At 43.7% G+C, this 13,567-nt stretch overlaps 1 protein-coding gene across 1 annotated transcript in view; it reads right to left on the bottom strand.

Moving 5' to 3' along the window:
- The window catches only part of LOC308310446 (ceruloplasmin-like), a gene marked incomplete at its 5' end in the record, with an annotated part of 21,157 nt that extends 9,241 nt beyond the window's left edge, over positions 1–11,916 (bottom strand). The window contains 12 exons of the mRNA XM_080756788.1: positions 1,270–1,420; positions 2,206–2,423; positions 3,770–3,814; positions 4,016–4,156; positions 4,649–4,788; positions 5,420–5,558; positions 6,086–6,248; positions 6,458–6,549; positions 7,198–7,383; positions 8,841–9,053; positions 10,267–10,511; positions 11,753–11,916. Coding sequence (XP_080612914.1) covers positions 1,270–1,420; positions 2,206–2,423; positions 3,770–3,814; positions 4,016–4,156; positions 4,649–4,788; positions 5,420–5,558; positions 6,086–6,248; positions 6,458–6,549; positions 7,198–7,383; positions 8,841–9,053; positions 10,267–10,511; positions 11,753–11,916 — 1,897 coding nt within the window. The remainder of the gene's footprint in view (positions 1–1,269; positions 1,421–2,205; positions 2,424–3,769; positions 3,815–4,015; positions 4,157–4,648; positions 4,789–5,419; positions 5,559–6,085; positions 6,249–6,457; positions 6,550–7,197; positions 7,384–8,840; positions 9,054–10,266; positions 10,512–11,752) is intronic.
- Positions 11,917–13,567: the final 1,651 nt, after the last annotated feature.

The raw sequence follows: 13,567 nt of genomic DNA, 5'->3' as shown, positions 1-13,567 counted from the left end.
GTTATTGACAACACCAGCTAGCAACCTGATGCTAATTAGTAGCATTACGACTACTTGATCAATTAAAAGCACTATAAAAGACCAATTGCCGTACATCAACGGCAATGGCGGGGAGCGTAACATTTATTAATTGCTGTAGATCAACGCCAATGAGAAATAAGGTAGCTTCATAACCTTAGAGTATATATTAATAGAGACGGCACCGGATTTCTCCTCCCATCCACTTTGCATTAAGTTGCTCAAAAGCGCATGAGGCGATTTCACTCCTCCTTCCGGGTAGGAACAGACTGCATTCTGGGATGGATTGGGCCAAACACATGCGCTGGCCACTGACTATCATTGCACGTGTTCACGTATGAAACAGCGTCCACGTGTCAGCATGAGCGCGCGCAATGATAGTCAACGGACCAGCTCTGGCCCAGCACTGCAATACCAAATTCGGCCACTATGTCCATTTCGCCTAACGTGTTCACAACTTACTTCCTTTTTGTTCTTCATCATGACATCATCAATGCAACACACCTTTACTCATTTAAGGGCCCCCTATAGAGTACCTCAGTCCATACCACAGTATATCACAAAATGTACAATCGAGAGGTTGTTTTAATAAATAAAACATAATCATAATTTAACCAATGTGTATGGTATGTTTTATGTTAATACAATATAACTAGCACATCTGCATCATTGCATGGAGGTGGTTTCACTATAGACCCTGGTGCATAAGAAGACCTACTGGTTGATAGCAGGACTGTCTGAAGTGTATAAGTGCAATATTTCCACTTGACAAGAAGTCATTATGTTGTGTAAGTCAAGAGCCGTAAAAAATAAGATCTCTTGTGCTGTAGAACTGGGTTCCAATCCCAAGCCAAATTCCAATAAATGCCTCTTACTTCAGCGTGGCTGGGATTACGGTGATATTGGTCAATAATGTGACCATCTTGTGGACTTCACATGAGGTGAATTGAGATATGGCAATATGTGGCCTAAATACCAGTAGTCCAGTCTGTTGTCTGTTAATTCACAAACAGCGGTGATTTAGGTTTGGACATTGATGTCATGGTAAGTCCACAAGATGGTCACATATTTCGGCAGGTCACCAATTTTACAGTAACACAGCAGTTAGGACAGTGGATGGAGGAGCTGAGGAGGCAGACATTTTAGTATTAGAATTATTGTAGTATTGACTGATCAGGGCGATAGAAGCGTATTATGTGCGTGTGGCCATGCACATGCGTGAGACCGTGGGTGCGTGCGTCCCCTCCTCACCATGCATCTCATTACTCTTTTTAAAGTCATCATTCTCCTTGTCAACGGTAGCAGGAGCCATGGCGTAGTTCTTGATGTTTTCGTCCAGATACCAGCTAAGGTTCTCATCAAACACTGTGGCTAGGAGATTGAACTCCTTATTGTAGTTCTTCTGTTGAAGGAAGGAAAGAGAGGGAGTTGGGGAGAGAGAGAGACAAAAGTGAGGGAGGGAGGGAGAGAGAGAGATTACAAGCATGCACAGAGCCACAGACCTTTACATTGATACCCTCATGCGTTGACCTGACGAAGATGTTATAGTTACATCGAAACCTCTCTCTGTTTTACATGCACCCTGACAAATGTGACCAAATTTGACTGAGGGACTGCCATTGTTTTTTTTTTTTTTTTTTTTGTCATGGCATGTGAAAGCAGGGGATCATAGCTTCAAATCGACATATTGGTTGTTCAGTTTGACCCACCAATTTTGGAGATATGGCTTATAGAGTAATGTCTTACAGAAAACAGCGAGTTGAGAAAACAGGCTTGAAAGGTTCACTTCTGTTGTCTCTAACATTACACCTAGCTACATGTTCAAGCATTTATTTCATATTTACATGTCGATTTCAGCTCTGACACTTATTTCAGACATGCTCTAGTATGGGAAGAGTCTGCCTGTGCTATTAACTCATTAAAATAAAAAAGGTTTTCTCCTGGATTTGCACGATGGCAGGCTCTCATTCAAATCGGGTCACAAATGAAGGATATAACTGTCTGCTCCAGTTTTACCTTCCTTTTTACCTTATACCGTACCAGTCCTGTTCCTGAGATGCACCGGACCAGCCTAAAATAGGCTTGAGGTGCAGTGGAACCCCCTTGTCCTCGTGCCTATATAGTTTGTTTCTAAACTGGATTCAGCTGAGACTTAATTATTCTACCCAAGAGTCTCCCGGCTCTCACCTGCACTCCTTTCTTTAGAGCTTTGGGTCTACAGACCAGCAGAGGTCCCACCAGGCCAGAGTTGGTGTCCTTGACAGCGTCGACTGCAGAGTAGTAGAGATAGCTCAGGCAGTCTGCCTCCCCTTCCACTGGCCCAGCACCCACTGGCACCACCCACTCATAGGTGTGCTTGGTGCCAGGTCGGACCAGAGAAGCCGGAGCTGGAGGAGTCACCAGTCCTAGAAAGAGGGGGTGGGGGAGAGTTACTTTTTAATCGCTTTTGTTGACCATGTATTTGTGAAAACTGTTTTAGAAGAACAGTAAGAATATGGACTGTACTGTACATTTCATGTACTCTGGATCTGTGAGGTGCGTGCCGATGAAGACCATAGAGATAATTTACAAAACCATGATTATGTACTGTACACAATAGTACATTGCACAGTACGGTATCAGTCTGGTGTCTGTTCCCTACAATGCTATGTTCCAGAATAAAGTAATCATAGGTCAAGTGTTGACCTATTTTTAATTCACTAATAAATTCATTATTCATTTATAATTTGTTAAATTGGAAAAAGGGCTTCGTCAAGACCTGGTGCAGGCGGTGAGGAGACAGACAGACATTCAGACAGACAGACAGACAGACAGACAGACAGACAGACAGACAGACAGACAGACAGACAGACAGACAGACAGACAGACAGACAGACATTGTCTGAATTATAGTATGATGATGATGAAAATGCTTTTCATTAACTAAAGTAATTTTGAGTCCTTGTGCATAATGAACTATGATGTAATTACATTGGAAAAACCAGACAATGCTGCAAATTGCATTTCGATGTTATACTGTAGCCTGTTCACCCACAATGAACTAATTGTGTCGACAGCTGGCCTACAAGATTGTATTATTAGTTTATGTTACGATTGCTGTCATATCTACAGTACTATCTGTGATGTAACTACAGTAGCATCTGTTACCATTCGCTGTATATTATGTATACTATATATTGCATGCATCTGGCTGCTATAATATATTCAGTAGTATCTGGTCAACATATTCGCTGTCCATTGTGCACACAGGAGATGTGATTCAATTCATTACGTTAGTGCTGGTAGGGTTTCATGCTCTAATATATTCTTCATCGCCTTCTAGCTCAACCTTGTTCTGTAGACAGTCTGCAGGCCTGTTTATAAGTCTTGTAGCCATAATGTGGTTGTTTTTTGGGCTGGTGCCGACCACAAGCAGAAAACAAAACCTTGTGACAAGATATTAGAAGTGGGCAATTTGAGTGAGAATGGTCATTAGGACATTATAAAGCTTAATTTCATTGCTTTGTCTCCAACTGTTTCCAAAATGTGTGTACACATTAGAGATTATAGGCACAGTGCACACAAGCTCACTCTTTTCATTAATTGAGTGAAAACGTGGCTTGCATCTTTCATAGCATTGTGTGTTAGTTAGTTGATGCCCTTAATTAGCTCAGCTTCTCTCTAGAACTCATTAGTGTTTGCTCTAAATAGATTATTTAATATGCATATACCCATATCTTTTATAATTAACAATCAATATTTTTCAACTCACTTGGTTCTCTCCTCAGCTCACGCAGTTTCTTATCGGTGTGGGACTCTGCGGAGGGGGAGAGAGAGAGAGAGTTAGAGAGAGAGAGAGAGAGAGAGAGAGAGAGAGAGAGAGAGAGAAAGAAAGAAAATAGTGTAAAATAAGTGTGTGTGCATGCACGTGTGCGTACGTGTATATGCGTGTGTGTGCGTGTGCGTGTGCGTGTGTGTGTGTGTGTGTGTGTGTGTGTGTGTGTGCGTGCGCGCTAACCCTCTAGTTCATTGTGATACAGGGTTCCATCCTGCTCTATGCTGTATTGTACACCGTGTGGCTGCATGCTGTAGTTCTGGCTGGCCTTGTTCATAAACACCACCCTGATGGTGTCCTGCTCTTCAGCACGGATCACTGGACCTACACACACCAACACACACACACACACACACACACACACACACACACACACACACACACACACACACACACACACACACACACACACAGAGTCACAGATAGAAAGACAGACAGATATTGGTAAAGAGACAGAGAAACAGGGCAATGGTTCAGTGGAGGTAGACGAGTCTTAAGTGTTACAGATGCACACAAGCACTGTCGACCACCATACGAACACACACACACACACACACACACGCACGCACGCATGCACGCACGCATACACAGACACTCACATGCAGGACGTCCACTTTTACATTTCAAGGTCTCCCGTCAACTATGACAGTACAAATACAAATGTACTGTCAGCGTTACAGACTTGTAAGGGTCTCTTTAGAGACTCCCCTAAAGGAACCACGAGAGTCCCAGGAAGCCACATTGAGAACCATTGCTGTTTACATGGTGGATACAATTGCCTAACAAAATGGAGGATCTAAATGAGGCCTACATTACCCAGAATTCCAAGGTGTAGTTCATATGGGCTGCGGAGCATCTTAGTGGTGAAGGTGTTGTCGAGGTATTCCACGTAGCGAACTTTCTTATAGCGACTTCCTATGCGGTCACGACCTTTGGTTACGAATTTAGCTGCTTCACTACACACACGCACGTACGCACGTACGCACACACACACACACACACACACACACACACACACACACACACACACACACACACACACACACACACACACACCAGTTCACACACGGAGCAAAGCATTCAATATTGTATTCGTCATCTACTACTCCTATGATTCACAATAATTTGGTGCTCCTCTCTAAATCCAACATCATTCATTACTGTACTGTCCTTCTATAATGACTATGCTGCTCTCCTCCCTTGTTGTATGTACAGCAACTATGCATGTCTCTGTATACTATACTGTATGTTCGTACTTGATGGCCATATGTTTGTTCTTGTGTTTAGTGTCTGTCTGTGTCTATCAGTCTGTTATTATGGTAGATTAGTGCTGGGGGGGTGCCCGCTGACCTAGCGGTCTAGGTGCATACCACATATCGGCTCTAATGCTGCCTGACAGGGCGTTGTGGGTTTGAATCCCGTTCCTGACAACCTTTGCTGCGTGTAACTCCCCTGTTATGTCACTCTCTCCCAGGTGTCCTGTCCATCTCCACTATCTACTATCAATTAAGGCAGAAACCCAAAATGAAAAAAAAAAGTTTAAGGCGTGTGTGTGCGTGCGTGCGTGTGAGTGCATGCGTTGCATACCCATCCGTAGGCAGAGTAGGGGCGTAGTCCCAGACAGCTTCCTCAGCAGCAATGAAGTACTGTCTAGTCTCACCGTTTGGGCGGGGCTTATGGACGTTAGGGAAACACTTCTTGATCTCAAATATGGCCTGCATGCCAGCTGTAGAGGACCACACCAATTTAAAAAATGTTATTATCGATAATCGATTATTTTCTTATAATCCATTCCATTGATTAGCGTGATAAACGGATGCCCCCGTATGTATAATGCTTCTAGTACTGTACAGAAAGGGTGGGTTCAACAATAACGACACATGATGCCCAAAATAGCGATGCCAGGTTGAAAGTGCATAAGCGTATAGTTGCAGTCTTGCAGACGAGAGAAAAAATCTATAACACTACATATATTAGATTAATATTCATGTGTATTTTTAGACATTTAACAACTTAAAACCCTCAATACATTGTAAACGTATTGTTTGGCTATTGGTCTGCTCTTTTTCCCTGCTGTACACAACCTCTTCACCGACAATAGCAGATCTACAAGCTCACAACAACACGTCAATAAAACAACAACGTCCCTATATCACACAAAGATTTGGTCCCCCTCCCTGCAGTATCTCTGAGCCTGAGGACCCCCTAGGGGTCCCTGGCCTGACCCGGTCGTTCACAGTGCACATTACATACCCTTGAGGTGGTCGTTCACAGTGCAGGTCAGCAGCCAGTGACCAGGGTTGTCAGCTACCATCTCTACGGTGCTGGTGGAGGCGGGGAAGAGGCTGACCGTGTCCGTGTGATGGTTCATGTTGGTCAGGATCTGACCGTGGAAGTGGATCGAGTGTATGTCCACCTGTCGATCACATTAGAAACATTATACCGTTAAGTCTTTGTCTAAAGCAGTGGTTCCCTATACACTTTCTGGGTCCGAACTACATGTGTTGTGAGCGTGTGGATCAGATATTTCAACTGGTCCATGTGGTCACACTCTCATGGTACATGAACACTGAGGACTTTACGTTACATAATGATATAACATCCTTTCACGTCATCATCCGTTACCTCGTTGCCCATGCCAATCAGGTGCCAGTGGATCTTGTTTCCCTGGCACATGCTCAGTCCAGGAAGGTTACCGTACAGAAACCCATTTACACCTGCAAAACAAACACAAGCTTAATGGATCCAGGACTACATAGAACAACAGATAATTTAACTCAGAGAACCAACAAATTGAAATTGTTCACTCTCTGAGTTAGGCTACAGATTTTGTGCGTGCGTGTGTGTGTGTGTGTGTGTGTGTGTGTGTGTGTGTGTGTGTGTGTGTGTGTGTGTGCGTGCGTGCGCCTGTGCGTGTGCGTGTGCGCATGTGCGCGCGCGCGTGTGTGTGTGTGTGTGTGTGTGTGTGTGTGTGTGTGTGTGTGTGTGTGTGTGTGTGTGTTGTGTGCGCGCGCGTCTGTCAGAGTAGCCCTGCCAGCTCATGCATCAAGCCTAATATCTCCCCAGGCCAAGTGACAGCCCGGGGTTTGAATCCTTGGCGTCACATTGGTGAAATTACCTGGACCTGCCCCAAGGTGGTGCTGAATGTAATCTAATACAGTGATTCTTAACGTGTGCGCTGGGGACCACTTTGGGGCTGTGAGGGTTTTGCAAGTGGGTCCCCAAATAAATGGCAAAACACTACCATTTTTATGATAATATAACATGATAACGTAACATAACGTGATATTGGGAGTGGGGGAGGAATCCCCTTTGACTGCAGCAGTAGAAATTAGCTGGGTTTCCTGGGTGGTTCATGGACTCACCGTGCATTTTATTGCTCTCCTGAAATTCCTCGTCTGCCTTCAGGTTTGGGGCGGGGTTGGTGATGTTCTTGATGTTGTCATCGAGGTACCAACTCATATTCTCGTCGGACACCATGAACAACAGAGCATACAGGTAATCTCTTGATCCGCCTGCGTCTCCAGCCAGATCCAGACTCTCCAGAGTTCCTGCACATGGGAGAGGAGCAGTCAACTTGCATTCTTGTAGCCTACTCTACATCATTGACATTAAATACTTGCTCAAGCAGAGCGCGTAAGTAATGTGGTTTATCCGGCGCTTCGATGTATGCCGTGGTATCAAGTTTGAGAGTGACGTAATGAAGATATGTATACCAATGCCGGGGTATAACTGACTCTCGATGGTGACGTATAATAAAGATACAGTATGTCTCAGTGTCGGGTGGATTAAAGGTAATGCCATATATAAAGTATGTCATCTGAAACCTACCTTTATTACGTCACCATCGAAAGCCAGTTATAACCCGACTTTAATATTTAATTCCAATGTTTTACAGAGGTGTACAGAAAACCTATGGTAGAGTCATGGAGAGGTTTTACTGGCAGATCTCGATAGTTATCGAGTTGATAGTAATTACATCGCCATTGACAGCTAGTTGACAGTCGACAGTACTTGCGCGCTCAAGTAGGCACTCGTTAGTTTTCATTAATTTTACGTTTTTTCCATTAGGTTTTATGACCTCACTTAGACCCACACAACCTGAACTTTGAACATTCATTGGATTTTCTGTGGTCTGGGGTTTTCTCTGTGTGTTCTGAAGCCTTTTGAGGTGCAATGAAAATAGGCAAAATCCCTCAACAGTGACATCGGCTGGCAAATTGTTATGTCATATATGGGATTTGTGGACTCTTACCTCACAGTCCACATGTAGGCAAGAAAACCCCAGACCACAGAAAATCTAAGGATGTTAAAACTTCAGGTTTTTTGGGTGCTATTGAGCTCAGAAAACATAAGAAAGATAATAATAAGGAAACGAAACGATCCCTTTAACCAGTGACAGTATGTTTTGCTGTGGGGTTAAGAAGGATCCAACACTGTGTGTGTGTGTGTGTGTGTGTGTGTGTGTGTGTGTGTGTGTGTGTGTGTGTGTGTGTGTGTGTGTGTGTGTGTGTGTGTGTGTGTTCTGAATCAAGGGCTAAGTATGTATTATCGTTCATTATTGGATTATGAATAATATTGATATTACACTGCATGTCTGAATCATGTTATTCTATAGTATTCACACTTGATTCACGGCTTTTTCAGTAATTTTGCAACACTGGCGATGCAATTACTTTAAAGGCCAGTCCACACCAATGCAACCCCTTGCAACATGCAACTACTTGCAACCATTATCCCCAATGGTAGTTTGCAAGGAGTTGCATTGGTGTGGACTGGCCTTGAAACTGGACAACTAGACAAGAGTTGTGTCTAGTCGCATTGGTGCGGTCTGGACTGGTACAGACTAGAGCAGGCTTTACCTTTCTGATGAGTGGTCCTATGAGTCCTGAGGCGATATCTTTACCTTTCTTACAGGTGATGAGTGGTCCTATGAGTCCTGAGGCGACATCTTTACCTTTCTTACAGGTGATGAGTGGTCCTATGAGTCCTGAGGCGATATCTTTACCTTTCTTACAGGTGATGAGTGGTCCTATGAGTCCTGAGGCGATATCTTTCGGGGCGTTCACATGGGAGTGGTAGAACTGGGTCAGACAGTTGCCGTCCTCCGCTGTGGAGCTGTGGGACTCGGTCAGGGTCCACTCGTATGTCACCATGCCGCTGGGGGCCACCGCGTCGTCATGCTTCTGCTCTGGACCCGTCTCATCTGGATACTTGGCTCCTGGGAAGGAAGGCACGCACATACATACACACACACATAGGGTTAACACAAAGAAACTTGGCAGGCTCTGTGTGCGTGCGTGCGTGCGTGCGTGCGTGCGTGCGTGAGTGTGTGCGTGCGTGCGTGCATGTAAAGTAGGCTATATAATGTTGCTGTCGGGTGGAAATCTTGTATGTCCAAAACGGTTCCATATTGATTAAAAAAAATCTAAAAAACTTTTACAAATAGTGAAAATAGCAGATCTCACAATGTGTCACATCCCGACGAGTTGTGAGCTTGTACGGTATATCGGCTATTTTCACTACATTTTGCAACACACTTGTATGATGAAGTATGGCATTAACAAAACAAAATAACTGTGTACAAAGTTGAACAGATACGGGTTCCTGCCTGACAGCAACGATCGTCTCTGTCGGGTGGAAAACTCACATGTCCAAAAACCTCAAGATTCAAATAAATAAATAAATTAAAAAAAACCTGAAAAATTAGCAGATCTACAAACTTGTGGATCTGCTACTTTTGTGTGACGCTGTATGGCAGGGGTATTCAACTAGATTAGGTCGGGGGCCACAGCTGTAGAATGATTGTGTGTGGAGGGCCGCACAGTGTGCGATATATATGGGCTAAGTGGGCGTGGGTTAGAATTGGTCGTCCATATCTGGGTCTCTTGTGGGATATGGGCTAAGTGTGCATGGGTTAGAACTGGTCACCAATGTCTGGGTTCTATATAGGTTATGTATGGGCTAAGACATGGGCTAGACCATGTCACCCGCCCATGTCTGGGTCGTGTATACTATGGCATTAATTTACACAGAAAAAACAGCAAAAGTTAGAATATGGGGATAAGAAGTTTCTGCTCGACAACAGCGATATCAAATTAATATACGTCGTCATAATATATCCCTATATTCCTTCATTACTCTTGCTGTAGTTGAGTCCATGGGGGTGGATGCTGTGTTCTTCACCTACCTTCATTACTCTTGCTGTGTTCTTCACCTACCTTCATTACTCTTGCTGTGTTCTTCACCTACCTTCATTACTCTTGCTGTGTTCTTCACCTACCTTCATTACTCTTGCTGTGTTCTTCACCTACCTTCATTACTCTTGCTGTGTTCTTCACCTACCTTCATTACTCTTGCTGTGTTCTTCACCTACCTTCATTACTCTTGCTGTAGTTGAGTCCATGGGGGTGCATGCTGTGTTCTTCACCTACCTTCATTACTCTTGCTGTAGTTGAGTCCATGGGGGTGCATGCTGTAGGAGTGCGACGCCATGTTCTTCATGTGGACCACCAGGGTGTCTCCCTCCTCCGCGGTCAGCAGCGGTCCCAGGTAGCCCAGCCACTCTGGCTTTACCACCTCCTCCGTGAAGGAGGAGTCTGTGTACTGCTTGTACACAGCCTTCTTGTACCGGGAGCCAATACGCTGGGGACCACGGGCTAGGAAGACAGAGGCCTCTCTGCAGGTGGAGGGGGAGAGAGAGAGAGAGAGAGAGAGAGAGAGAGAGAGAGAGAGAGAGAGAGAGAGAGAGAGAGAGAGAGAGAGAGAGAGAGAGAGAGAGAGAGAGAGAGAGAGAGAGAGAGAGAGAGAGAGAGAGAGAGAGAGAGAGAATGAATAAATCAATCAATCAATCTAAGAAATTCCATAAATTAAATAATAAAAAATGTTTATGACGTAGTGAAAATAGCAGATCTACAAGCTCACAACACGCCGCTTCACGACACATTGTGAACTGGTATAGATCGGCTATTTTCACTATAGTTTGAGTCCCGCGCAAACATCTCATTTCTCTTTTGGCTCACAGGCTAAAAGGTTTGGGAACCTCTGATGTAGATAGATAGATCTTTATTTGTCATTGCAACGTGTATACAATTGGTTGATGTCCTGTCTTAACAGCATTAAGTGTCAATATACAGACTTGTATATCGTTGAATGTTTTGTTGAATGCATTTTGCAGGTAAAGCTGTGGGATATTTTAATGCAATGCTGACTTTTAATTCTCCAGTAATGTACTATATAGCCTATAATTAACAACATTGGTGGTGTGTTAATAAACTCAGATAAGTTTAATAGTTGATACGGCATTGAAGTGTTTTATGTAAGTAATCTTTTCATTGGATATCCCGCCTGTACGGTCGCCCCCAAAGTCCAGCGAGGTTGCCTTGAAAAGCCGGGCGAGGTCGCCCACCTGTCACCAGGCGTTTGTGTGTATTCCCTTCACTCACTTTGTCAAAGTCAGTATGGCCCTCTGGAAATAAATGCTGCCCATCCCTGCCATGTTGTTGATGTCAGATATTGTATGAATATGTTGTTAGATATTGTTGAAAACAAACCATTTGTTTTGTATCTTTTGTATTATAAAACGACTGTATAATTATTATTTTTTTATATTTAAACAAAACATATTTAAACAAAGATTCTCAATAAATTAACGGCACACAAGTTGACACAACTGAATATCTGTTGACAACATTGTGCTTTTCTAAATAGGTAGGATGAATATAAATAGACACAGTAGACCGTATTCCTTGACAGTATGTAGAACATATTTACATTACATTTACATAAATATGGTATAATTAAAAGTATAGACATTCAACTGACTGTGCAGCCATTGTTGAATAAGAGCAAACGCTACTTTGTTATTTTGTGTGTGGGTGTGTGTGTGTGTGTGTGTGTGTGTGTGTGTGCACCACATACTCATCCTGTGGCAGTGTGCGGTTCTGTATGAGGTTCATCTCAGACGGCGCGTAGTTCCAGATTACCTCCTCTATTCGGATGAAGTACTCTCGCCTTATCCCAGACACACACGCTGCTGTGGCACACAGCAGCCACAGCAGCCTCCATTCTAGGACCTGATGCATGTCGAGAGGAAGATAACGATGAAGATTAGAACGACAAATATGTGCTGTATAGGCCTACAGGCGAACGATGGTCGTTTGGCCTGTAGAACTTCCCTCTCTGTTTTATAAAGCTCTTAGTTGACAGACAGCTGGGAACAACCAATCAGGACTAAGGGGTCACGTAATAAAAGTCTCCAGGGTTCCAAAAAGTTTGGATTTACACAACAAGTGAAAACACCTGTCTTTGTTTGCCTTCCAAAAGGAGAATGCGATTTCACCTTGTTTTAAATGATCATGTCTTTGTCACTGTAGGGTTAAACATCACAGTGCGGTTCGTTTTCTGGCTGTTCGCCAAACAAGATACCATTTGACCCGGTCAATACTACAGTCCACATGGCTTCGAAGGATACTTTCAAAATACAACCTATTAAGTTTCACAGAATGTATCGTTTTAATTCGTTTGATTACTTATTTTCATTAAAGTAGAAATTAAAGCTCAAGCACTCATGTTCACATTCACTGCACATTTTATAATTGTATTGTAAACGAACTTTAAAAACCTTTACTTGTACAGTTTGTGGTAAAAAATAAAATAGTGTTAGCAAAGGCTTGTCAATATCTGCCTTGATTTGTTCAGTTTTGATCCTGTGTGATCAATAACACGCACCTCTGGAAACTCCAGTCCAGGACATACCCGGCCTAGACGGAGGTACTGGAACTGATTACAACACAGAGAGAGCAAACATGCAGCTGCACAACACATATACCAAGGGTTAGGTAGTGTAAATGACCTCCACTTAAGACCAGATTGGGACAAAGCACAGCGGTAGTCAAAAGAAAACAAAGAAAAGAAGAGTTGGGTTTGACTCTCACAGAGCACCCTGACAGGGAGGAAGAGACAGTCCGTTAGTAAATAGCATTGGATGATGCTAATATCAGATTAGTAAACGAATTGTCTCGATAGTAATTTACAGCTTGTTAAAACCTTGGGTCCACCTATTGTTAAACCCCCCCAGTACTGGGGTGCTTATTCTTACCAAGAAATATCAAGAAGAGGCAACATCCCCCTAGCTTGTGCTGGGGTATGATAGGCCTACATGCAAAATAGTGTGACATAATCAGGAAGGGTGGGCACCAACTGCAAGCAACGATGGAGGGCTCCTCATGAGGATGACTAGAGAGTGGGGACCAAAACATTTTGGGCACTAGGGACAACTGGGCACCTACAGCAAGAGTGGATATACTAGAGAAATCTGGGTACCAAAACAGAGTGTTCTCTAGGGAAAACTGGGCATCTAGGAAGAGTGCGTATACTAGGGAAGGGTTAGGATTTGACATTGTTTTAGTGAGGTTAGGGTTAGGCCTAGGATTAGGCATTGCAACAATAAAGAATTGAGAATTTCAGCGACTACTGGCTAGATACAGCTCATTCTTACAGGTGCAGTTTTCCCCCATAAGGTTCCCACTCTTCTTGAAAGACTGAGCACCTCTAGTGCCCACTCCTCGGGTGAGGGGAGAGTAGGCAGCAGGAAGAGTCGGCTTCCTATTGCACTCTCTCTTGCCCAGTCTTCCCAAAAAAATGGTGCCCACATTTCCCTAGTACCCACCCGTCCTGTATTCACAATCAGTGGAGAACTGTGCATATGCACTATAGATTGTTTACACTACAGGA

This window comes from Protomyctophum bolini (assembly GCF_963924005.1).
Source record: "Protomyctophum bolini genome assembly, chromosome: 22".
NCBI lineage: Eukaryota > Metazoa > Chordata > Actinopteri > Myctophiformes > Myctophidae > Protomyctophum > Protomyctophum bolini.
The sequence above is the reverse complement of the archived record's forward strand: the minus strand, read 5'-3'. Positions and strand labels throughout refer to the sequence as shown.